This window comes from Pyrgilauda ruficollis, unplaced genomic scaffold (genome assembly GCF_017590135.1).
Source record: "Pyrgilauda ruficollis isolate IOZ18807 unplaced genomic scaffold, ASM1759013v1 scaffold2, whole genome shotgun sequence".
Lineage (NCBI taxonomy): Eukaryota > Metazoa > Chordata > Aves > Passeriformes > Passeridae > Pyrgilauda > Pyrgilauda ruficollis.
In genome coordinates this window covers 14,944,735-14,972,274 of record NW_024519206.1, presented here as the reverse complement: position 1 = coordinate 14,972,274, position 27,540 = coordinate 14,944,735, and the positions used below count along the sequence as shown (strand labels likewise).

The window sequence follows — 27,540 nt, the reverse complement described above, 5'->3', positions numbered from 1 at the left end:
ATATTCCTACTTTTTCTCTTTCCTTAAGCATGGAGAAGCTTACTTAACCTTATTATAACAATAACAGAATAGGTTATTAATATTTAATATGCACATGATTAAAATTTCTCTCTTAAACATAGGTCAGCTCTATTATTAACTGACATGTTATTTTTCATTAAAAAATTTTTATTCTGCCCTTACGGTTTCTCAAACACCCTTTACTTTGGTGGTGATTTAACACATAATGTTTAGAAAACTGTGTTAGGCTAGTGAAAAAAAAGAACTTACCAGTCATGGATAATCAATTATGCATGAATTCAGATATAACAGATGGAAACTGGTGAGTTAAAGTTTCTCTTTAGCTTCGTGATTTTTTTGTTTTGTTTTTGTGACACCTGTCTCTTATGTATAGATAAACATCTAACATAGCATACTGCTTTTCATGCATCTTTGTGTTTTTTGCTTTTTGGGTTTGGGTTTTTTTTTATTCTTTTTGGTTTTGTTGGTGTGGCATAAACTTATTTTCCCCTGTTTATAACTTACTATTTTTAATTTGTTTGTCTGTGAGCATTTCTATACTGCCTGCCTTTTTGAGGGCTGAAGTGTCCTGTGATGAAGCAAGCATTTAATCTTCTAATAAACTACACAATGTAATTTGACCTTAAAATTGTGTCAGCACGATATTTTAAATTATAGGAGTTCATTTTTGCCTTCAGCTGCTCATGGACTATAATGTTATGACATTAAAGCAACAGGGTAGACTGCGGCTGAGCATATGTATTCATATATGCATATATGCACATTCTTGTGATTGTGATACTTATATAGGCGTTCCCTCCAGAGGCATTAATTAAATTTCTTTCAATCATTTGACAATGAAGTAGATTGCTTTACTACTTTTTATTAAAAAGTTCAGTATGGACTGAGTGCAATACTTCTTTTGGTCATGGAAAGAATTTAACAGAACTAAATCAAGCAAAAATGACAATAACTCTTTTGATATGTCCACAGCAATGACCACTTGGTATTAAGTAAATGAAGATCTGAATATGTTTTCTTTTTCTTTTTATACAAAAGCATCTAAAAGAGTTTCAAGCACGAGCTTAGATGTGAGATGTGTTTCTGTGTAGCTCATTTGTGGCAGTATATTAAGCAATTCTTGTATTTGAAGGTGTTTGAAAAATACGGGGGTAAGTTGATTTGGATGTTATGTTTCTACAACTGTAATAATTTGGAGCATTTATTCACCTGGCCCCATCCACTTTGGAAGTGGCACATTTGCAGATGTGGTGCAGAGAGGTTTTCCACCTGTATATGCATAAAGGAAAAATGAATTGAGAGAATGCACTGCATCTTTCCTTAGCAGAATATTCCAAAACTTCTCATTTTATCAACATTTGTGTAGGAAAAATCTAACACAGGAAGGAGTTTGTAGTATAACCTGCCAGAAGCAAATTACAGAGAAGACATCTTTCCGCACAAATTTTTGTATTTAACACAGGGACTAACTTTTTACACACCTGTTATGGCATTTCCTTCAAGTGTTTTCATGCGCATAAATTACTATCGTAAATATTGATCTAATTTTGCCCTAAAAATACTGTATTCTAGTGAGTTTCTGCTGCTCTCTATCTTAATTTGTTTCCATTGTAGCCACTTAGCAGGAAATCTAGAAACATAGTTGCTTTAAGAAAATATATACATCAAATACTTCAATACATGTTTGTTAATTTCTCTCTTTGTGTATGCGTGTGTGTTTGGTTTTTTTGGTGTTTTTGTTGTGTTTTTTTTCTAAATCAGAACAAGTATGTTTAACATTTTGAAGTTGTTTGGTTTTGCTTTATGTTGTTTGCATTAAACTAAGCATACTCTGGCACGTATAAATGACCTTTATCTTAGTGACACTGCATATGCTAAACCTTTTTTAGTTAGCACCTGGTAATATTAACAGGTATCTTGTTCCTTAAAAGAGCTGTGAATATTAACAGCTAATTGCTCCTGAATAGAACTGAAAAACTCATTCATTTCATCTTTGTTACTGTGGAATCATCTGAGTTTGAGATTGGAAGGAGCCCTAGAAGAAAATGCTAATTTGGCCAAAACCACCAACTTTCATTTTGTTTTACACCAAAACCACACATTTTGCATGTATTTCATGTACAGTGAATATTGACTCCTGTCAAGTATGGCTGTAATTAGGTGCACAGTTTTACTTACAAGGTTTTGAACCTTAGAAAAAGTGTAGCAGAACATGTGCAGAGTTCTGAGTTAATGAAACTGGAAACAGGACATTTCATGTGGTTTTGTGTTTCATAATGAAAGTTTGACATAGTTCAATTCATCAATCAGTTCTAACCATTTCCTTCTACTTAAAACTCTTCCATGTTTTCAGTTTGTGTCACTAGATTTTTAGTTGTATTATCAGGTCAGTGACAGAGATGATTCTCCTGTTGGTGAAGAATCCCTATGTAAGAACTCAGCGTGGTTTGAGCTCTACAGCACGAACATCTAAGTCTAGATAATAATACCTGAACAATCCTCTGTAGGGCTAAGTGCAACAGTTCAGATGTTTTCTGCCGTAATGCACAGCTTTACTTGGGCTGTGTGAAATTCATCCCTACCCAGAATTGTTGGATCAAATTTTTGTACTCGTAAAAGCATATTAACTGGGATAGAAGCACAGTGGTTGCAAGTGAGGGAAAATGAGTCACAAAATGGAAAAAAAATAAAAAAAGTAGAAGCAGTCAAAAAATTGCAAATAACATTGAAAAACACAGGAGATAACTTGGTGTAACTTTCCTTTTAACAAGTAAAAATAACAGGTACTTTGGCTTTCTATGTCCAGGGATCATGATTTACATACTGTTAAATTAATAGAACTTCTATTCAGACACATCCCTAAAATAAGCACTTATCAACTTACACTTTTAGGTAACAATTATATGCCCATCTCATGCCTAGGAGTTATCTAGTGCTGTGATGATGAGGGCTTTAGCAGGAGCCACTCTTTTTTCATCTCTCAGTGTCCCACATTAAGCATCTTCACATGAAAGACCTAAAAATTATACCTCTGGGTAGAAAGCTGTGAAATTAGTGACCTGCTGAACATATATTTATGACATGGGAAACTTGGCTGATTCTAAGATGCCAACTTTCCTCCTTTCTTTGAGCTGCCTAATTGCATAAAATATTATTATATAAAGCTCTATTGCATTTTTTTTTAATTTGTTCTTTTTTATGGAAGTAGTTGGCTGTAGTTGCCACATGGAAATTGCAAGCATGACTCATCAAGGTCCAAGTCTAGTGTTAAGGATGGAAGAGTATATGGTCTTCAAAATGCTTTTTTAAAACTTCTAGCTTTTTATTTGAAGTGGTTCTGAAGTCCACAGTCATAAAACATACTGGCTTATATAAATGACATATAGGTAGTGCTTGTGGGAGTTGATAACAAAAAGTGAACTCAGTTTGTCCACATAGCAGGCAAGAGACTGTGCAACTACAGAGTAAGATTTATGTGATTAACCACTAATATTGATTGCTGTGATCTTTTAGGGGAAAGTGGGCACCTCTGTATTACAGTTTTAAGCAGCTAAGATTTCTTGTGGCAACCAGGGGTGAAAGACTCACTATTCTCATTAGCGCTCTTGTTCACCCTTCACTACAACATGCCAAACAGATTTGTTGGATTTTACTCCATAATTTTCTTCCAGCATTTTGCCTCTTCATGACTCACCAAGGGGTGAACTGAAATAACTGTTGGGGCCGCATCTGCAGAAGTATGTATTTACTTCAGTTGCCCAAGCATCTTAGTCAAAATAGACATACAGCTATGAAATGACTTGCACAAAATGGTGCAGTAGTTTGACTAAAAGTAACTTGTTTTATCCATAATCACATTTTGCATATTCTTATTCAACTCCATTTTAAAAAAAGATTCTGTGATTGAAGTGCATTGCAGATAATATTTGCAGGAGTAAACGAGCCTCGTCACAGAGGCAATCAATAGGGAGATGTCTGTTTGTATATGATTTTACATATCTGCAAGCTAGCTGAGACATCCAGCTAAAAAATGCTGCACCATGGGACACTGTGTAGATATCTGATATTTCCCAGGAGCCTTGGGGTCTGTAAACTAATGAATGCACTACATGTAGCCATATATGTAGGTTTTTCACCTCTGACAAATATGGTAAGGATAATTTACTTCACTTAATAACCAATTAAGTGCAGTTCAATACAGCTGACTATCGTAAGTTAAATATTCGTTTTACGTAACTGTTTCAGGACATGGTGTGTGAGAGAACACAAACGAGCAGAAATTGCTCATGCAAAATGTGAGAGGGGACGACAGCTTGTGTGCGATGCCTTTCAGTGCTATGAATTTCATTTCATAGCACTTTTGCTTTTTGACAGGCATCCTATCCAGGCTGGGGCAGGTTGCAGTCAAAAAAAAATCTAGGTTGGTATGTAACTTTTGAGTTCAGCGTGGGGGATGTCGCGGAATGCTGTGATTCACATTGGTGTGCATTGGATTCTTGGGTCGTATGTAAATTGAGATTGCTGCAGTCAGGTTGGTTGAAGAATTTGAGCAGTGTCAGGCAACTATTGTTGTTCAGGGCAATTTGAAAGGGAAGTTAGTCTGAGGAGACTGAAAAACTTTAGTCCGAGGTGCAAAACGTCTAGGGCTATGGGACTGTGTTGGCACAGCAGCGGTGCTGTGCTGAGGTTTGCACAGGTAGACGTGGGAAAGGACTGGGGTGTGCATCCTTCCCCTTCACCCACAGTTCTGTCTAACCCACGTGGCAAGTAGGCACAAGCCCTCCGGGGCGTCACCCACCTTCCAGCCACAGATTTCACCTTCAGAAAGCCACAGAATGGTACTGCCATTGCCTTGCTGTCCAGCAGCTGCCATTACCCATAGATGTGCACCCGTCACACCTTGCAGCGGGGGAAATGCATTCAAATTCGCACTGAAGAGAATTTCCCAGCTGTTCCGCTGCTGCTGCACAGCTCTGCATCACCTCCAGCATGGGATGGTGCTTACAGGTTGCCCAAAGGGCTGCAGCATTGTCAGAAGTACATATGTGTAAAAGCCAATCAGCCTGATCTCCCCAAAGAAATCTGATAAAAGAGAATACACAGCCATGCTGGTTTTGCTCTGCTGCCAGGTCATTTCTGTTTGCATTGCACAAGAGCCAAGCCTCAAGATTTGGGCCCATATTTCCTAATTTATTTTGAACAAGAAAGTATTGGAACAGAGACCTTAGGAGGCACTGAGGCAGAATGCCACACTGGAGAATTTGTTTTGCTTTGCAACTACTGAGACCGCTGCTTGAGAGTTAATTCACCGTGGGGTTGAAAATACGCAGCCCAACTTTTTAAATATTTGTCTTATTTCAACATAAGCTAGGGCAAAATGCATTTATATATAATAAAAACAGTACAACAATTTTATTAAGGATTAATAACCTTTATTAAGCATATATTTGCCTGCTGTATGTTGACTAGAAGCTATGAAAAATGTGATGTTACTATTGCCGCGTGTTTAAATGATTCCCTGCATATGTATCCATGACAATATCTATTCATCTTCTTCTTTATATATGTTTTTATTATAAATATCTTTATTCTAGCTGAACATTTTAATATCAAAGTTGACACAGTGAAGTGCAAATTGGAATAGGTCAAATGAAAATCAGATATCTGTATCTTGAATTATTTCCAAGTAGTTCGGTATTGATAAGAGATATCTGATTGTTGTCTATCTGTCAAGACGTAGCAGCCTTCAGTAATTCGTGCTTTCTAGTCAAAGCAGGGGTTTCACGCTCAGCTTTCCAAGTCTGTAGTAAATACTTTACCAGGCATAAGTGGTGTATGGGAATTAGATTAATCCACGTGGTAGAGAGTTTATAAGGTTTAGTGCATATATGCAATTTCAAGAAGAGAGTTCTTTTCCATAATCATTTATCTCAAGCATAGGAAGCATATGCACAATTATATAATTAACAGAATATTTGTTTGTCAGTGTTTGGTTATGTGCGTAATAATATCATTATTAGGCCTTCTGTGCTCCTGTATTATCAGATTGTTATCTCCCTGCTCCTTTAATTCACCATCTCTGCTTTTTAGATTAATCACTTTGTTTTAATCCAAACATTGTGTTGTTTCTTTGGTTTTTTATTTTTGTTGTTTTGGTTTTTTTTTTTTAAACCAGGAACAGAATGATTTGTGAACACCAAAGCAAAAGTTATTTTGGAAGATTTTAATCTTTTGTTGTTGTTATTTGTTTTTGTTATTGTCATATCTGGTAATCATTTTTATAAGGTGGTATTTTAGTCCCAAATCTTGTTCCAGACCATATTTGCTCTACTCTAATCAGCTCTGCATCTCTTAAATTATCTTCAGTGTCCTTTTCCTCCATCATGCTGCAGGCAGCATACTCCCAGCTGAAACTCGCCTATCCTTCATGATTTTCTTCTTTAGTGGCCTGTCTTGCTTACTGCTGAAGTTTTAAGTTTACCTTATTAGGCTTTTTTGAAAAGGTTGAAAAGATATTTTACATTGATATTTTCCGTTGTGCCCACAAATTTTGAATTAGTCAATATAGTTTTCCTCCAAGTATTCAAATATATTGGAAATATATATATATATTCTTTTTTTTAAGAGGGACTGATTGAACTCTATCTTGTTGAAAAAAGATTGGTTTCTAAACAAACAACTCGCTAGACAGTTACCCCTTGATCATTTGTTATGGAAGATGTCATCTACATTTTCCCTTGTTTTTCTTTGTGAAACATGTTTCTTTGGTTTTGGGTTTTGGTTTTTATTTTTCCTTTTCAGCAGTCTCGGTAATGATCTTAGTAAGCCTTTTCAAGACACACAACATAGGTACAACTTTTCATGTTTCATACATATGCCACCTCCACTTGCTCTGCTTTGAATAATAGTATTATGTAACAGTGTATTCATTTTCCAGCCTTGCATTTCTTTGCTTCTGAGATTATAATCTATTTTATGCACTGCAGAATATGATAAATATTTCATGCATTTCGCCCTATTACCATTTTTTTCCCTGCATGTCCTATATGCTGTTTGTGCTTATTTTAGTAAACATCAATGTGATTCTTTACCTTGTCTTAATGTATTCCTCTTCTTTAATAATATGTAATATATGCGTAGTGCAAAATTTTCTCTGTATATATTTAATGATTTGCCTTTTTTGTGTTCAGAGGCCATACTATTTTGTGTATTACAGGACTGGTATTAGCCTTCTCACTCACCTACTTTTGCTGCTGCCTCATGTTTGTATTTTGTTGTTGCTTTGTTGTCGGTTGTTTTAAAATTACTACCCTAAACATTTTGGTTATATACCTGTCTATGCAGTAATTCATGTTTTCTTTGGTCGATGATGCAATTTCCCCTTTAGACATAGTCTATTCAAACACCATGCATTTTATCAATAAAGAAGTTTAATTTTTCCCTTATCTCGCAGCTTGTACAAACTTGTTGCTTTCAAGTTTGTCGAGTTGGGTTACTTTCTTCCAAGTGCATCATGGGAAAAAGCCTTGTCTGTCTCGCAGTTACTTATTTTGTCAATACTTGACCACCTTTTAGCTTTCACCTTTCAGGGGTGGCTTTCGGTCCCGCGCTGCGGACTTGACACAGGGACAGTTTTGTGGCGTGGGGATGTGGCATCTCGCCGTCCCGAGCCCGGGGCGATGTATCGCTCTCAGCCACGGTGTATTGCAGCTTGCTGGGCTTGGCCGCGGCGCCCACCGGAGCCACCAGAGCCGCGGTGGATGATACCCTCCGCGGAACGAGGCCGGTTTCACTCAGCCTCGGCCGCCTTTCAGAACCGCGGCTGGTGGTGTTCCTTCACCCTTGTCGGCATCGAAGGCAAGGGGAGGGAAGGAGAAACTTCTTTCCCCCACAGGGGCCGCTGGCTCCCCGGGGCGGCCCCCGCGGCGCGCCCCCACCTGCGGGACCAGCGGGGCGGCCGCCGCCGTCGTGCACCTGCCCGGCGCGGCCCGCGCAGGCTCCGCGCGGAGGGGCGGGGGCCGCGCTAGCGCGGCGCACCCGGCAGCGCCGGCAGGATATTGTTCAGCCTTCACCCCCGCCCTTCTTCCTCCTCCTCCTCCTCCTCCTGCTGCGGGTGCCGCTGCTGTGCCCCCGTGCCCGTGCCCCCCGGCTCGCCCCCTCCGCCGCAGGCCCCATCTGCCGGGGGGGCGCGCTGTGGCGCGGGGCGGCGCGGAGCGGGCATTGTGCGCGGCGCAGGCAGGGCCGCCTCACCCGCACCCAGCGAGCTGCAAATTCGTGCGCGCCCGGAAGCCGCACGCCCTCTTCCCCCGGCCCCCCCGCTCATCCTCCTCCTCCTCCTCTGCCACTTTCTCTCTCTCTCTCAGGACGCGTCGGATGATCCGGGGCCGCTGGGGAAGGGCTCCGGGCAGCAGCAGGGAGGCTGCGTCCTCCTCCCGTCTCCGGCTGTGGGAAAAAAAAAAAAAAAAAAAAAAAAAAAAAAAAGCCGGTGGCCTCGGTGTTATTTTGTATTAAAATGAGGAGGAGGAAGAAGAAGCAGCGGCAGCAGCGGCAGCGAGCGGTAGCGGAGAGGAGGAGAGGAGGCTGTGAGCAGGGGACGGCGGCGGCAGCAGCAGGAGGAGGAGGAGTAGTGATGAGTCAACTAATAATTTAATGGGGACAGAAACAGAGAGGGAGAGAGAGAGGAGGGGGGGAGCAGAGCAGAGCAGAGCGAGGCAGCTCCGTCCGGGGACACACATACATACACACACACACACATATCCATGTAACATTTCTCAACAACCACCAAACCGGCCTAAATAACAACCATACCCAGCCAGCCAGGGGAAACGAGAATTAAAAAAAAAAAAAAAAAAAAAAAAAAGACAAAATACAAAGCCTACCATTATTATTCTTTTTCAATTGTTACTGGGGTTTTTTCTGCTGGCTTGGTTTTTGTTGTTGTTGGCTTTTTGCAACCTTTCTATTTTATATTTTTTACCCCTTCGTGCGAGTAACTCTTCTCGGAGTTCCCAGATTTTGCTTTTTTTTCTTTTCTTTGCAGAAGCAGAACCAGTTTTTTTGTTGTTGGTTTTCTTTTTTTTTTTTTTTTTTTTTTTTTTTTTTTTTTTTTTTTTTTTCCCTAACAGGATCGGGGTTTTTTTAAATTATAATTTCTCCCGGTGTTGGACTCGGAGGGAGTGAAACCTCGTCACTTTTTTGTAGTGGTGGTGGTGTGCCTTGTTGTGTGTTTCCTTCCTCCCCTCTGTTCTTTTTCTCTCTCCCCTCCTCTCTCGCTCCCTCTCTCCCCCCGTCACTCGCACAACAGCCCCCGGTAAATGAGAGGAGACAGGTCCTCTCTGCTTTTTTTTTTTCTTTTTTTTTTTTTTTTTTTTCCCTCTCCGGACCGCAGAGGCGAGATTAAAAGTGGCATTTTAGTGCCTTTTCCTGCAATTTTCTCTCCACTTTTTTTTTTCTCTTTTTATCTCCACTAGCGATCTCTGGGGCTGAGGTTTCCGCAGAAAGTTTGGGGGCTGTTACGGTGTATATTTTTGCGGAGGGGGAGGGGAGCGGGCTCCTTCTGTGTGTGCTGCTCCTCTGGGTGCCTATTGGAGAATAATAGTGTAAGTGACAACCTAGAAGTAGACTTTCTGCTCTTCACACTGGATAGAAAAGCTGCCTTTTTTTTTTCTTTGCTTTTTTTTCTTTTTAAATAACCCCCTTTCTCACTTGATCCTTTATGCATTGGTTTTATTTTTGAAAGGATAGCTAGACTTAAATCACCCTCCACCTTAATTTAAACCTGCTGCTTATTTTTTTTAATTATTATTATTATTATTAATTCCTCGTTTTGAGCGTTACACTTGTCTGATCAATTTGATCTGCAGCTCTGTCTTCCGTTGCTAAACCTCGAAAACTGGCTCTCTCAAAAGATATTTAATCTCTATTTTTTTTGTCCATTGCCATTTTTGCTCATGGCTACTCTGTTTCTCGCTATCTGTTTTTGCCCCTCCCCGCCTAGAGGAAAATAGCAACAAGAAAAAAAAAAAGAAAAAATAAGAGAATATTAGGGGAAGTTAGTCCTCAGGTCTGCTGCCCCCCCCCCCCCCCCCCACCCCCCTTCAGAAAGGGGGGGATCTAAAAACATCAGTCTTGAACTTCTTCCTCTTCAAGAGCTCGGGCTGCAAAGGAAACCTCCTTTGTTTTTGTTATTTATATGCTGTCAAGTTTTGAAGTGGTGAGTTTCGGGTCGGTTTTGCTAATTTCACTCAGAAAACTGCAGTGTTTCTGTTTCTAGATAAGTACTTTGCTTCTTTGTCTCTTTAAAAGGTCACAGGGAAAGCTTGGCCTGGATTGTGAGAGCCATATGGAACGGATAAGTGCGGAGCCTCTCTCAAATGTGATTATGGGTTTTTATGGGGGAGGGAGGGAAGAGGAGGGGAAAGGCATGGGGAGGGGGCTGATTCAGGAGGAGAGAAAGAAATAATATAATACCGGCAGCGTTACATCGCGACAAAAGGAGATACGGCACCGACTCTCATTCAGAAATTGCGCGGTGTGCCTGTACGTGTACGCTGGCTCCGGGAAACTGTGCCTTGAAATTGTGCTCTTCTCTCACTGATCTGTGATGAAAACTTGTAGTTGTGAAAGATGCCTAAATGCGAAACCCAGGGAAACTCCTGGCCTGGAACCGGCGGAGATGATAGGTCTTTCCTGCCACCCTCTCCCTGGGCAGGCCATGCTGGTTGTTGCTCATCACTATTCCAAACTGAGGTTTCAGTGAACTTTAGCCTTGGGCATGGAGTTTAAATGAGTAAATTAGGTGTTTTATGTGCATGTAATTTTGCTTTGTAACATAAAGCTTTTTACAAGATGACTAAGTGGTGAAAGGATGCCGATGGGTGGGTATTCTCAGGCCAAGCGAAAATGACCCATTTGGTGTTTGGGTTGCAGTCAGTGTATTAACTAAGTGGCGATCTATCACTTTTATTCACTGTACATGATGTAGTGCGATTCTGACTCATGATGACTAGATACTTTTTGTAGCAAAGAACCTTCCTGCCTTAGAGTACTTCTGAAGTTGCCAAAAGTGATGAGGAATTTCTTTTTCGAAGCTTTTTTGTGTGTGTTTTCTTTTACTCTTCCCCCCCACATACCCCTTTTTTTTCAATTTCTTTTTTTTTTTTCTTTTTTTTTTTTTTTTTAAATCCTCTTTTTCTTGAGATACACCAGTCTCAGAATAGCAGCCCTGTGGTCTGTTAACGTTGTTAGAAACATCGGAAGATGTTAACAGTTTGAGCCTGTAATTCTTTGCTTAGGTTACACTTACCACAGTTTAAAAATTTCTTTTTGAAAAGTGGCTAAAATAGGCATGTTTACTGTTAATGAGACGCATGACCTAAAACAGATGGGATAAAGATGAATGGTGAACCTTAGCCTGTCCCCTAACAGCATAAGGAAAAATAATGATTGTCTGAACTTCATCTGTTTGCTTGCATTCATGAGGTTGCTTGTAAAGGTTCGAATTAATACATTGCCTTTTTCTTCACTGAATCGGGGAAAACAGCATGATGTTCAAAAAGAAAAAAATAGTCTACAAAATTATCACTGGCATGTATACTAGCGACATAGAAGTGTATATATATAAAGATTCCAAGATATTTAGGCTCTAATAACTTGGCTATGAAATGTGCAGAAAATGTATTGAATTATTAGGCAACTGAAAGAAAAGTAGCAATTATCCGATTCACACCAGTCTTTCTAAATATGACTTCCCCAGTATTACTGTTTGTACTTGCTAATGTAAACACTAGTTCAAAGATAAATGTCTGTTGACCTGTCCTTAGTGATTATATTATTTATATATATAAAACATAATTGTCTCTATAGTTCTACCTTTCCCTGTCAGGAAAAGGTAGATAAAATACCTAACAATCACAACAGTATTGATTAGTGAAATCATAACCAGAAAGATGCCTTTGCTCTCAGGAAGGCTTTTTAACATAGTTGAAAAGCAGGTTCTGATGAGTGGCAAAAATCCTCAAAACTTATTCTGTTATGTTGTAGGCTTGGGAGATTTTTAGTGATTTAACTATAATTGTTATTCATGGACAGAGTTTTCAAAAGTTTATAAAAAGGGAAGTACAAGCATGCTATACCTATAAAGGCATATATACCTTTTCTTAATTTGCTATTGAAATTCTGGTTTTTTGGTTTCAAATAGCTGTGTCAGCATCACCCAGGTTTTGGGTTTTTTTATATTTAAGGGTATCAAAAGTACTCTAGAAATTGTGGAGAATTTTCCCCCAGCTTTATGTTTGGTGAGAAACTATTTAGTTATTTATCTTAATTGAATAAACTACTCTGTTTAACACTTGAAACTTAATATCTGAAAAATTTCATATTTTGAACCTTGCAAAAGTTGATAAAGTCTGTATAATATTGTTTAGGAAACTCAAAAGCAACCATCTCCCACCACTGCTTTCTGAAGTTAAATATCAAATTCTTTTCTAACTTCTGTTTTTAAGGGGGAGAGGAATTGTAAATGGACAATAGTCTAAATCCGTGATAAATCTGTTGCTCCTTCAACTAAAGTTTTAACAATCTCTCTATTGTTGCTCATCAATTTTATAATCAAATAGATCAAGAAATCTTTCATTAGAATCTTTCTCTCCCACAATAAAAACATCCGCGATTAATAACAACCTTTCTGTGAGATTTGTAACAATACCTATCTTGGAGCACACACCTTGACAATCATCATTACTTATATGGGTTTTATACTCTCTCGGTTTTAGTAGAATATCTCCAAAGATTTTTTTAAAGTTTTTTTTAAGAGATACTCAGGTTGGCTTTTAAAAAAACCATTCCACTAGATTATGATACAATCTCTCTGTAAACTGGGGTATGAGGTAATTTTTGAAGAATAAGTTTGTTTCTTTTAAAAAAGGCATTTCTTTCTAGTTAAAATAGTTATCTATTCTTCTTTATGAGCTTGTGATACATATATATCTGTCTCTGTACATGTGCAGGCTGTGTACGTATACATATGCGCACACGTGTACAACATATATATTTTTTTTTTTTAATCATGGCAGGTGATCTTTAGAGGCGGGACTGAGTATGGATCATTTGAACGAGGCAACTCAGGGGAAAGAACATTCAGAAATGTCTAACAATGTAAGCGATCCGAAGGGTCCACCAGCCAAAATTGCGCGCTTGGAACAGAATGGGAGCCCATTAGGAAGAGGAAGACTTGGAAGTACAGGAACTAAAATGCAAGGAGTGCCTTTAAAACACTCTGGACACCTGATGAAAACTAATATTAGAAAAGGTAACGCTTTTGATAATTCTGCATTAGAGAAATATGATTAATAATATTTGGGGGGAAGCATACTTTTGCAGTCTCTACTTCATTTATATTTCAGGGTTAAAATCTCTATTCTAAAATATTATATATTCCCAATTCTGATATAAATCACATTTGGGAAATGTAAGGTTCCTTCTTGGGTGGAGCATCTTGCTTTTCAGGGTGGAGTCTGATTTTTGTTAAGGTAAAGGCTAGCTGCTGTGATTAGAGCAAATTTTTATATTGAAATATAAGTAATTTGGTGCATTAATTCTTTGAGTAAGTGCTGGGCTAAGAAACGGAAAAATATGTAAGAGTAAATACTGAACCTCCAAAACAAATTCTCGCCTTTCCTCCTAATGATGGTCCTATGATTGGAAGGGCAGCAGTATTTCCATAGCAGTTGCAAGTTGGTTTAAAGGAGAGAGTGTAAATCTTTAGGTATCACATTGGAAAAGTCATTTATGATGTCAATCTTCGCAGTTTATTTTCTTAAGTACAATTCATTATTGAACAATGAACAACTTGGGTGTCATATTTTTCAGTGGCTGGTTTGCTGTAATTAGACATTTACACAAGGAAAAGGCACATTTAGAATCACTGGTGTTTGTATATGGATGGCTTTTGTTTGCATTGAAAATACTTTTAATGGACAATAATATGCAAATTTTACTTATCAAAATTTGTAAGTCTTTTTGACCATGTCCTGCAGGCTTCTAATTTAAATCTAAATATGCTGCATGCAATTTGGCGTATATCTTAAAACAGCCTCTACTTTTCCTGGTATAATCAGTTATGTTTATAATCCAGATTTTTCTTGTATTTGCTAAGCAAAGTGCAAAATGCAACCAAGACTATTAAACGCACAAAGTTAGAAGGCAGAGGAATTTCATTGTGTCTGATGCATAACATTTATTGTACAATCATTTATTTTTTCCTCGGTTTGGCGAAAACAAAGAATATATTGATCCTGAAATGAACAGACACAGCAGTCCGTATTGTTAGATCTTTATCTATTAAAAATGGAAAAACAGCACTTCAGCAAATTCTTTGGCCTCTGCTCATGATTACCCTATTTATTGATTGTTTGCCAAGAATGTATGCATCTTAAGAAAGCCAGGGTAAGAGCATTAAAAATATAATTTATTACGGCTTTTCAAGCAGAGTGCATTAACATTGTACAGTGAAGCAGTGGGGCTGTATAAAAAGGACTTTCTGACGCCTGCAAACATATAAGTTCCATAAATTCCTAAATAGGAGATTTCAGCTGTCTCTGGTATTATGTGATATTTGCACAGCAAACTTTAATGCCAGGACAGTTTTAGACAAGGATTCTACAGACTTCAGTGCTCCTTATGGCAGACGTGCTGTTTACACAGACTCGTAAACCTTCAGCAAAAGCTCTAACACTGCCTTCAGGTTTAAATCATGCTGTATTTTTAGCAGGGAGCACTGACCAATGCTCTCCCCTTTAATACTAGAAGGTTATGAAGTTGCTGCGCTTGGAGGTCTTGCCAAGTGACTAGCAGGAGTGATCAGCCAGCTGAGATTGTGCTCTCCTGTATAACATTTTTCGCATTAACAGAAGGACACTAGTGACAGTTTGCTAAAAGATTTAGTGGCTTGATTTGTAGTCAGATGATACCTGTGTCGCACTGCCGGGATCCACCTCTGTTATGCTGTGCCTCAAAATTTGGCCAGGAGGCTCTCCTGTGTTGTTTAAAGTACTACATTTCCCAAAATGCTGCAACTGAAGAAACCATGTACTTGGCAAAAAAAGGTGCTGATAAGCAGCAAAGTACCTGTGTGTTGTGTCTGATCATAGCTTAATTTGTAGGAGCTGATAAGGGGAAAAACAAATATGCTTTAGCTGGTTTAGGATGTATCTGCACTGTGTGTTAGAATGAGGCTTTGCTTACGCTTTATCTTCAGGAAGTACTGGTGAAACTACTTAAGAATTTTGAGCCCTTACTCTGAGTCAGATGGTAGTAGGTGAAACATCAATTGTGAGAGCCTGAAAGGGAGAAAAAACCCAAAAACCAAACCACCACCTTTTTGCAGATGAATCGTGTGTGTCCGCAGCTTATTTAAAACCAGTGAAATAAACACCACTTTGCATGTAATGCTTTTGCTTTGGTCTTCTCTCCCTTCCTGGCCAGTCTCACTCAGATTACAAAAAAAAAAAAAAAAAAAAAAATTAGAATGGGAAAAAAAATCCTGCACTACATAAATATTGGCAAGCTTTTGCTCTTGTGTTTCAGTCTTTCATGCTGAGCCTATTGGGCAAACTGGAGTGAGTTTGTGAGCTTTTCCTTGCAAGCCTGAAGGGGTTTGTTTGCCAGAGATTGGCTCTCTGGTGAACAGATGTAGTTTAAATATACGTGTTTAAGAGGTATCTTTTCTATCATGATTTCTTACTGTACGTTAGAGCACAAATCAGCAGACATGGTCTTGCTCTATTGTCAAGAGTAAAGCTTCCTTTTAGACTACAGCATGTCTAGTGCACCTTAGCAGGTTAGGAGGTTTCTGCAAGTCTAGAGGGCAGTGGTTATAGAGGCATTAACATTGTAGGACTAATTGGAGTTCCTGGGTGCCCTGTTAAAATAACCCTTGTCATCATTTATGCTAAAGATGATACCCCTCTGGCAGGCTGCCATAAGACGGTTCTGTACATCTCCTTTTAACCCTTCTCCTTTCTGTCATTAAGAGATCCTAACCTGTGCTGCTGGAGACAGCAGAACAGGATTGGAGCTTAAAACCACAGGTCATTGTATCATCCGTGTCCATCTGGGAGGCTGGGAGGGATTTTCATAAAGTCCAGGAATCTGATTGCTGGGAGAGACTTTGTCCCTAAACCAACTTGGGTCATTTGTTACTTCTCTCTCTGTCAACAAAAGGGAGAAAAAAAATAAAATAAATAAAAAAAAAAAAGGCAAAAGGAAAGAAAAAAAGGTTACTTGCTTAATATTCTGTGCAGTGTATGGAAGGGTTTGCCATATGATGCTACAAAACTGGAAACTAGTAATTAACTTTCAGGCATGCCAAAATAGCATTGTGGGATGTAAAATGCGGGAGACAACAGCAACAAGAACAACAAAAATAAGCCTGAACTGCAGGTACACTTCTTAAAGTGGCATTGAATTCATTATTTGTCCCTTAAAGATGTGAGTGAAAGTAGTGCTCAATTGCACTCAGTGAATGAAGCACGAATTAGTGTTAACTTTTGCCTTGTTTCCTTGTGTACTCTTTTCAGAGTGAATATGTAACACACAAGGTGATTTGTTGTTGATGTTGAAACCAATTAAATATTTTTGGCAGGACTAAGAAAGTTTTAATGTTAACAAACAAAATTATGTGGCTGGTACTGAAATGGCTTACAGTGAAGACATCTGCAGTATGTATTTAGGTTCACATGCTGCCTGCTACTCACAACAAATCAGGCAGGACAGAGAGAATCAACTTCTCTTCAGTCAACCTTGTTATTTCTATAGAAGGTAATTCTTTAAATCTGCATCTGATCAAGGGAGATGAATTTGCATTTCTGCCTTTCAGGGAGATGTATGTTTTGTAGAACTTTCTGTTTTTTTTGGGGAGGGTGAGGGGAAAGGACTCGGAGAATATGTTGATCAAATATTTGTGATGATTCTTGATGCCTCCTCTGCCTGTTCATACAGGTTTTATTTACATAACTCTGTACAGACCCACCTACTCTACTATAACTCAAGTTTAATATGTTAAATTTAATTTTTTTAATAGGAAGTATGCTTCCAGTTTTCTGTGTAGTGGAACATTATGAAAATGCCATTGAGTATGATTCTAAGGAGGAGCATGCAGAATTTGTGTTGGTGAGGAAGGATATGCTTTTCAACCAGCTGATTGAAATGGCATTGCTATCTCTTGGATATTCTCACAGCTCTGCTGCCCAAGCAAAAGGTAAATAAGATTATGAAATTGTACAATGAATTGTGTTTGTTTGTGGGGTCTTGGGGGAGGGGCAGGATTTCTTTCTGGAATGCAATGCAGGTTTTACTTCTTGAACTTCTTGCAGATTTTGTGTCTGTATTTTTTTTCCTTTATGTGTTTTTATTTAGTTAGTGCACATTTTGTTCATGGGGAATGTGGAGGTAAATTCCTTTTTTTTTTTTCTTTTTTCTTTTATTTTTTTTAAAAGAAAAAAGACTTCAACTGAATCATTAGTATGCTTATTGACCTTAATAATCTGCTCCACTGAGGATCCACAAGGAAGTGTAAAGCATATTTGAGCAGATGGACTGTTGAGAGTCAACTTGCATTTATGACTGAATATCCAGCTCTGTTTCCTTTATTTTGTTCCTGATGGTTTTGTAGACTGCAAAGTAATTTTTTTTGTGCACAATTCTTGCATTGCAAAATTCTTACTATTTTGTTAAGAGGAATGCTAACTATTATATCATGTCCTATTGAATTCATGGGAGCTTAGGAAAATATGCTTCTGTACATATTAAAAAAATCTCTACTGCGATGCATTTGTATAATTTCATAATATAGATAAGGCCTATCCTTGGTGGTGTGTGGGTGGGGGTTTTTGGAGGGGTAGGGGGGTGTTCTTTTGTTTTGCCAGATTTAAGAGGTCAGAAACAAAGGTGGTGATCTTGTTCAAATCAGATATTTCTTTTGCCCCTAGGAATTAGGTAAATCACTTTCTTTCAATTTTTCCTGCCCTTCTTGCCCACTCCCCCTGCCCTCCGAAAATCACAATCCTGCAGGGCTTATCCAGGTTGGGAAGTGGAATCCAGTTCCACTCTCCTATGTGACAGATGCCCCTGATGCTACAGTAGCAGACATGCTGCAAGACGTGTATCATGTGGTCACACTGAAAATCCAGTTACACAGGTAAGTCATATACCAGTTCTGGGATGTGAACTGTTACTTTTCTGCTCTTAACTGTTAATATTGCTTGTATTTAATTCCCACTGTGCTTTGTGCTCAAGGTACAAAGGCTTGCCTAAATTCCTTTTTAGTTACTCTAATTCTTCTTTAACTTACAGTATACTATTGCAGAAAACTTTTATAGCTCTGATACATAGATTTTCTTTGGATATCTCATTAAAAGTATATTGCATTTTAGTCAATTAAATGATGCATTACAAGAAGGCATTTTACATAAAGTTTACTTAAGAGAAAAATATTTTTGCATATCATGAACAGTACCATCTGTGTGCATTTTGTAAAAGAATGACTTGCTCGCACTTATTGTTGCTATCTAGGTTCTTAAATTTCACGGCAACAAAAAAGAAAAAAATGGTTAATGTATTAATGCTTTTCATGATCAGTCGTGAGAAAGCATTACACCTTAAATTGTTTTACCAAGCGCATCAGAGCAGGAAGGTAGAAGTAACATGAAAAAATAGTCGCCACATGCAGCTGATGTATAATTCATGCATCAATACAGCAGATGTGTTGTATAAAGTAATTAACTAATCGGAACAATCAGGAGACCGAGAGCAATCTCCAGATGCATCTGCTTGATGCGCAAAATGAAATCTGTCTGTCTTAAAGGAATGTTCTGCAGCAGGATGCAATCTTGTAATAATCCCTTTTCTAATCTGTGTTTCAAATAGTTGCCCTAAACTAGAAGACTTGCCTCCTGAACAATGGTCTCACACAACAGTAAGAAATGCTCTGAAGGACTTACTGAAGGATATGAACCAGAGTTCATTGGCCAAGGAATGTCCCCTTTCGCAGGTACTTAGCATAACATGTAATAAATAATAAAGCACTATAGGCAACGCTGATGTGAGATTTGAGATTTCTACAGACTGTAGCAAGTAGTACCCGTGGAGTGGATCTGCCAAAAATGCAAATGCATTTGACCACTTCATGATCTTTATAAATATGCCTGATTCATTTTGAACATAGTCTTACAACATTTCCCATGGGGAGTCGTGAAAGGTTGTTTACACCACACTAAAATCATCTCGCAGCAAACTGGATTTTAACTGGTTTTTGTCTGCAGTCTTTGAACTGCTTTGATGCAACTACTTTTTTCAAGCACATGTGTTCAAGATGTTAAAAGGCTCTTTACTTACTGCTGTCAAAAGTACTATTGAATCTGAATGCTTGTTAGATAACCTACAGTAGTTTTAAATGCTAATTCGTAAACTGAGACAGTCTTTGGCATGCTATATGAGAAGGGAATAAAGAATAAAGCTCTTTGGGTGATATGTTTTTGCAAAGAACCAAAGGAAAATCAGGCATTTATTAGTTCTAATCAAAATATACCTAAACAAAAATGAGACCTCAATTTATGCATTGCTAAATATTGAACCAATGCATTCTTCAAGCCTTAGTTGTATTGTTCTATTTTTGCCATTCTTTTTGTTCTTCTTTTGTCAAATTACTGCAAAGGCACGACTCATTTTTCTGTGCAGTATGATGTCCAATGCTGCTGTGGTGGGAACATGGTATTTTTTTTACCTTTTAATATTTAAAATGCATTTCATTGTGGTGCAGTCAAGATGAATTCAATATACAAATAAATGATGCTAGTTGTGGCAGGGAGGGAGAGAAATTACATAAAGGTATTTTTATAGGGATTTTATTTCTCTTGCTTAGAATACTGGCGTCTTTGTCTCTGAAAGACTTCAGTTAATCTACAAGAGACTACTCTCCTCCTCTGTCTAGTTTTCATGAAGAGATTAGCAGACTTGTTTCCCATCACTTTTTTTTTCCCCCTACGGTTAGATTGTTTTCAGTGATGTGGCTCCAATATAGGAAGTTTTGAAGTGGAAATAATCAAAATTATCTTCACTGGTTGCAAACCATTCCAGTAATATGTCTATAAAGTTATCTTGTATGTACCTACTGTAAGAGCATGTGAGCTTTTGCACTGCTGGCTTATGGAGGCTGCAGATAACTTGGGATTTTTCTCCATTTTAATCTAATAGTGCTACTTTTTACTTGATACTGATAGAAAGCAAATAATTTCTATTGAGGTGGAATATCTCATTTCTATTTGAACTTTGTGTTTCACAAAGGAGTTTCTGTATATATGTATATATGAAGCAGGAAAAAGAATTTAAATGGAATGCTTTACTATAGAAAGTATCCCGGTACAGGAGACAGCTCAATAATTGCGTTCTTCTAAAAAAATTCTTCCAAACTATACTGAATTTTTATGTAATAACTTTAATGGACAAAGAAACATCTTTCTTAATAGCAGCTCTTCAAGTTAATGCTTGAGATGACTAAAACTCCACACTACAGAACTCTGATTTGGGACGGTTTGTTTACTGGTTTGTATTTCTTTATTTGTAAAAGAATACTTAAAGCCATGAGCTTCTTTCTGTTATTAAAAGTCTGCTTATTACTGTTGCCATCTCTATCTTCACCGGTGCTGCCATAGTTGGGTTGCAAGAATTTAAATAGTTTCCGCTTTTCTTTTTTCTTTAAAAACCAAATCGTATTAAGCTTAAAGAACATTTATTTATTCTTAACTTTAGGAAAAACAACCTTTACAGTAGTTGATCAAGAATCCATCAGTCAGTCTAAGTCTTCCTGTTTTCCTCTGGGAGCTTGAGGGAAGATGAGTTGATCTGACAGTGTCCTTTTCATACGAGTAAATTGATCAGAATACTTCTGTATTTGCCTTACCTCTAACTCCTTGTATATCATTCCTATGGAAAGGGCACTGATTTAAGTATGCCAGTGTTTTATTAAAGGTATTAAAGTTTTTGAATTGCCCTGCCATGACGTGCTCCTGCAGCAGAGTTTAGAAGTAAGAGCAAGGCAGAGGTTAGGAGACAGCATTTATTTAGGGGATCCATCAAAGTGCCAGCATAGGAAATTCTTCTGAGAGCAGAGAAGGGCTCTCTCCTGTTATGTTCTTTCACGGGTATAGGTAATGCCATATTAAGTGCTTCATCATAAATGCAAACTAATGCAGTGACACCGTACCATAACTTATTAACACTGTTATGGATATAATTTATTAACCACAGAAAAATGACTCAAAGTGGAAACGAGAGTAGTTATCGTTTTCTGTCATTGTCATTAGCAATACTCTGTTTTGTGTAGTATGGAAGGACTTGCTTTAAAGTAATTAAGTCGCTGTGCTCAATGCATGGCATCTCTGAAGTCCCATTTTCACTTAGAGTTACTGCATTTTCTGAAGCAATCTTGAATTTTGTATATTTAAAAATTGCTCATATTTGTTCAGAATACTGGCATTCTATATACTGAAAAAAAAATAAAAACAAGCCAACTATTTTATAGTGCAGACATACTTAATAACTTGAAAATATGTGAATAAAACTTTGAGAACCAGTCTGTTTCAATTATGGAGTCTTGAAAACTTAACAGTATTATGTGCTAGAGTAGTTTGGTTTTTTTTTAATTTTTTAGCCATTTATTTTCTTGTCCAACTAAAACCTTGAGGTGTAAAGGTACGAACTCTTCATGCCTTTCTTGATAAAGTACCACCGTGACTCTTGCTGTCATTAGGACAGTTGAATACATGGTCCTTTTTGAAGCTGCTGTAATTCTCACTCTGTGCCTGTGTGGCCACCCCTGAAGGTCAGTTTTATTGCTCAGTGTATGAACCCACATCATGGGGAATCCCTGTCAACATGATATGGAGTGCTTAGGACGGCCAGGAGCAAACGCACGCCTCTGAATTGCTGTGGAATTGCAAACAGCTGTTCAGATATTTAGCCTCAAATTTTTGGTATCAAGCAGTCAAGGTAAAAGGACACTTCAAATTTTGCATGGAAAACCCAAGCCTGTTCTGAATTATGCGCTAAAGTGCATATTTTCATGCTTTGCATCAGGTTTGCAGATTTTATTGCTAGACACTGGCAGCATGTGCAGATGCCGACTGAAAGACTTTTTGCATTTGATACACACAGCTTGCTTCATTTCTGTTTCCTCTCCAGACCTCTTTTGATGGGGAAGGTAACTTGGAATTTAATCTAGGGCTCAATTTTGGGCCGTCTTGTGCATTCCATTAAATTGGTCTATCTCATGAGTGGCCTAGATCTCATTTCCCTCCTGTTTTGGCTCTTTAGTCTCCAAAGGGTTGTAAAGAAATTGTTCTACCATCAATTCTTATTTCCAAACCCTTGCACAGAAGCTCTACTCTACTTCAGCCTTCTGGGAGCTGCTCTAAAGTGATCAGGCAGGCAGGCAGCTCTGTTGCATTTACTTACTTAATGTTTGTCCTTCAATGTCTCGCCTTAGTCTTAGCATTTTCATGCTTCACTTTCACAGTTTTGCTCTGTTTTGTTTTTTAGTGCAGAAGTTTCTTCTTACTTCCACAGTTAGCAACTGGAATATTATTGTATTATATATTTATTCTGATATTAATAAGGGTTTTTTTCCTCTTCTGCTCCTATTGAATTACTACATTTTTCTCTGTTTCTCTGTGTATTTATATGTGTATAAGCATGATATATATAGTTTGATCAACTTTTATAAGGAAGAGGAGAGCAACATTGGGTATTAGTCTAAGAGAAGGACAGGAAATCCTTTTGATAATTCTAGAACAAACTCACCGTGTACTTTTGAACATTTAGATGTATCCCTTATCTTGAGTTCCTGTAATCTTTTCCATGAAAAGATGATAACAAGTCACCTACTGAATGAAGAGATTGTAGAGATTAATTAGTTTCTGGGCACTGCTTTAAAAATATGGCAGTGATCAAATGACATTGACTTTTCTACTGGTATTGTTGGATTTTTTTTCTACAAAAAGATATTCTAAATGATTGTTGTTAGTATTCACAAACAGGCACTAACAAAGCACTGCAAAATCACTTCTGAAACAAGGTATTCTTTTTTTTTATCCCATAGTATCCTGAAATGTGAAGGTATTTGGTTGGGGATTTTTTTCCCCTCCCTTTTGCTCATCCTTTGAGACTCTTTGTATCTAGTCTGACTCTCAGGACAACCACGAGTCAGTACATTATAGATGAGAAATTCCAGGCCTGATATAGAGTAGAATCTCAAATCTCAATGGCTTTTTGTTAAATATTGTGTAGGGGACACGTAGTATTTCAAAACAATATATCCAGAGGCTGTGATACTTGGGGACATAGTAGTTTACAGACAATGTTGAAATTTTTGGAAGATATTTGTGTGTTCCCCCCTTCCCCCGCCTGTAATGTCATTTACATAATTTTGCTCTTGGTGATAAGGGAATAGCGTTATTTCAGTCAGAGGGATGTATGCTTGCATTGCATGAAACGTATGCATACACAGTACAAGTGCTGGTACGATACCCAAGTCTGCATAGCTTTGCACTTGTGACAAATATAACTATCCTGACTGCATTTTTAACAAGCTTTCATGCTGTAGTGAATGATTCTCTTCACCTGACATGGGCCCGGTATAGACCATATACTTTCCTTTCTGTTCAGATACTCTGCCCTGAATTTGCATGCTGTTTTGTTCAGACTTTATATGATCTGGCAGAGACAACAGACAGAAAGCTTTCTTGAACATGAGTGTTTCTCAGTTCACCTGATGTGAAGGCACTTGGCCATCACAGCAAATAGGCAACTCAACAGAAATCCTCTCACGATTCCACACTGCTGCTCTGATCCACCCTTCCAAAATCCTAACAAAAAAAACTTGTGTTTGCTAAAATTAAAATTTCTGTACCTATAGATAATCAAGGAATGAGCTATTAAGAGTTGCCAAAATATAATACTTTTTATGAGCAGTTTTTGATTCATGCTTTACTAAACCAAAAGGTGTTTTTTGCCCCCTCCCCTTTCAATTTTACCTGCCTAGACCTGAGATCAAGTCCTTGGATTTCTTTGTTTCTTGTAAGCCTCTTCTGTCTTCCTCCCCTCCCCCAATAATTAATAACCTGAGTAAGGAATGCAGGTCTTTTTTCTGCTTTAGAAGTTACTGTACTTTAGATTTTAAAGATGTCATTAATTATTTCGGGGAAGTAAATCCTTGAGGGCCTGGGCTCAGCTTTTGGCAGGCACGACTTTTCAACCCACCCCCCAGTTGCTCAAGAGCATTCACTGTGATGTCTCTTCAAGCTGACATGGTATCTGGATTTTTAAAACATTTGCAATTAACTGTTAAATTTTGTGCCTAGAATTTTTAGTCATCCAGATAGAATGGGCACTGCAGAGCCCGTTGCTGATGGGATGAGCAAGATTTGTGTAATAGGTATTTGGGTAGAGCTGTGTGAGGACATTCACAGGGTACTCAGCCTTTCAGTCGACTGATCGTTTGATCATTGATTTATGTTCTTTAGATGCACCTAAACACTGTCAGTGTTAAAGCTACACCGGTCTGTCTGCAACTGTTTTATCTGCGTAGCACCCTATTAAAGGTGAAAAAATATAGCTGGGTTTTTCTGCCTCTTTTTTAGAATTAAGTATAACAAGGATGTAAAGTCACTTTCCAAAACAGTTATGAGGCCTGAAATTATTGTGGGAGGAGGGGGAAAACATGTTTTGTTCTTCAAATAAATGCAGTGTCTCACTTCAGGAGTGTCTGTAAGGTGTCAGCATGTCCCTTGCTATCTGTGCTGTAATGTGATCTGCTTCTGAAAAGTGGAGGAGTCCAAGAGAGGAATGATGCTAGTGTTGAGGGTTTTTTTGGTTGTTGTTTGATTTTTTCAATTTTGTTTTTACACTCCTAAAGTCAGGAGTTATAAGCACCTGTCCTCCACCAGGCTCTCTTGTGAAAAGTACAAAATTAATGCTTTTTTGGGACTGTGTGTCCCACTTTGATTACCAACCATTTTTGATTGTATCTTGGCAATTTTGAGAACTGTGTCACGTGAATGATTATCTGTATCATATGGACTTCAAGTTTTAGGGAAGTTACAGGATGAAAAAGGAACACAGATCATTTTCTTCTGATACATTTTCCTCCTAAAGCATGCATGCATTGTAGAACTGAGCCCTACTTGATTTCTGTTTTCACTCAGTGTTCCTGAGAATGCTATATAGAATATCCTGAGAATGGTATATAGAATAACTTGCATTTTAAATATTTGTAGTGATGTTCTTCTTTTTGTAAATACACATAACTATTTTTTTGGGGGTTTTTTTGTGGTTTTTTTTTTTGTTTTTTCTTCTGGGTACATTTAGTGTGTTGAGAGGCAGTCAAGTGATACACTTTTACAGAATTTTGTATTCATTCGTATTCGTTCATGTTTCTTGCATAACTCTTAACACAGTCACGGCCAAGTGCTAACCCTGATTAATTTCTTTTTTCCATAATTTTATTAGAGAGTTAACAAACCACTTCTCCAGTGTTCTTTAAAGCAAGATTGCAAATAAATTTTTTTTTTCTTCTTATTGGCAAATTTTTGGCTGTGGAGTACTGCACAAGTATAAACAACATGAGAGATCCTTTAACATAACATGAGAGAGCCTTTAGTCGCTTTGCTCCCTAGCTTTGGAACTCATTGCCAATTGAAGTAAGGAAAGCTTGGCTGTTGGGACTTTTAAATCTAGACTTAAAAGTTATTTGTTCTGTTTAGCATTTTTAAAATGATTCTATTAGGAATTGTATGTGCTTCAGTTTTAATTTTAACTCATAATGATTGTAAAGCACCCTGGGATGCTTGCATGAAGGGCGCTACAGAAACCCAAGATTGCATTGTACTGTGTTGTAATGTATTGTATTATTACATGGTACTGGAGTTGGACCACGGACAATTCATATAGAAAGCATTTGAATACTTAGCTAAAGATAAGGCGGGGGGGGGGATACTGTCTTTTCTTGCTTCTTGCTTCTTTTCCCCCTTTTCTGTCAGTTATTTTATTAAACTAAATTAACATGGCAGTTATTCCCTAAGAAATACCAGCATAATTTACTGCTGCAAAGGGGCTCAAAATGTAAACCAGATGATAAACTAAAAATAAAAAAGTCCACATTAAGATTTAATTGCACTTCCCTTTCTATATTACGTTCTTATGTAAAATACATTACAAAACAGTACATTCTTTATCACTTCCTTCACTTTTAACTGAATTTCATTAACAATAAAGAAATATATTGTCTCTATTTTCGGTAATGTCACTTGACAGTTAATCCCTTAACTTGATGTACATGTCTTTAAGATTTTTTTTTTTTTTTTAATAAAGAACACGATAGCACTGACTGGAGCCAAGTATTGCACAATCATGTGATTTGCAAGTTTCCCAGCTCACAGCTTTGCCAGTGCAGGTCAATTCACACCTGCCACACTTACGCCATTCTGGTCCTCATGTTGCTTTTCCTCAGTGATTGTCAGAGGTAGAGAGAGTTGTGCATGCGGCTCCTTCCTTCCCCCCTCCCTCCCCACTCCAAATGTGTGGTAAACCTTGTGCATTGGAAGTGTCTGCTCAGGAATTAAATGGAGTTTAATTTCTGTCCATTAGAAAGCTGCGATCCACATCGCCAATTAAGCCTTCTATTTAAAGGGCAAGGAGATACGTATGTCTACATCTTAATCACTGCTGTGACTGGTTTGCAGAGACCTTCTCTGACTGGTTCAGTTATTACTAGCAGTGGTGGGAGGCACAGGGTTATAAAACCTACCGAAAAGCTGAGCAAATTCTGTAGGTGCTGTAGCGTCACTGTCAGCAGATTTGAAGCTGAGGTACATCTGTGTTAGGGGACGCAGGGGTGTAGGCATAAAGATGAGCCAGGGAAAAATTACTTGCATTGATAATAATTTTTACCTGGCAGGAGCAAAAGCAAACAGGACCCACTTGTTGAGAGGCAGTGTTTAGAGACATGCAACTCTCACCTTGTCAGACCGGACTCATCGCATGCCTTCACTATAATCATAACTTAGAAGAAAAGAGATGAGTTTCTCAGACTGAGCAAAACTCTCAAAGCTTGCTCCCCCACCATCACCACTTTTCTTCTTTTTTAATTAGTGATTAAATTCTTCCTTTTTATATCCAAGAACCATGGTAGGAGAACCCTAAGGCAAGGGTGAGCTTTGTCTCTCTTTCCTTGGACACTTCCTTAAGAGCAGCACAAATGGTATCAGATTCCGCTGGTGTCTTGCAGCAGTGATCAGAGGACAGGTTTTTCAGGACAGTAGCAGCCTCCTATGTGCCTCACTCAAAGCCGTAGAGTAAACTGCTCAAAAGGGCAAGTTCTGTTCCCCAGAGGTGGGAAAGGATGAAATGTTCTCCTCATATACACCTGTCTCACTTATTTTTATTTTGTTTTTTAAGTACCAAGATTTC

General features: G+C 38.2%; 1 protein-coding gene across 5 annotated transcripts in view; it reads left to right on the top strand.

The window, feature by feature from the left end:
• The first annotated feature begins 8,878 nt into the window (after positions 1-8,878).
• The window catches only part of SATB1 (SATB homeobox 1), a 74,664-nt gene continuing 56,002 nt past the window's right edge, over positions 8,879-27,540 (top strand). For 3 of the 5 annotated variants that reach the window (XM_041466554.1, XM_041466553.1, XM_041466550.1), the window contains exons 1-5: positions 8,879-10,234; positions 13,095-13,330; positions 17,102-17,278; positions 18,091-18,217; positions 18,946-19,069. In XM_041466554.1, coding sequence (XP_041322488.1) covers positions 13,120-13,330; positions 17,102-17,278; positions 18,091-18,217; positions 18,946-19,069 — 639 coding nt within the window. In that variant the 5' untranslated portion in view covers positions 8,879-10,234; positions 13,095-13,119. Of the gene's footprint in view, positions 10,235-10,326; positions 10,397-13,094; positions 13,331-17,101; positions 17,279-18,090; positions 18,218-18,945; positions 19,070-27,540 lie in introns of all 5 variants that reach the window. The other 2 variants (XM_041466551.1, XM_041466552.1) reach the window with 2 other exon arrangements.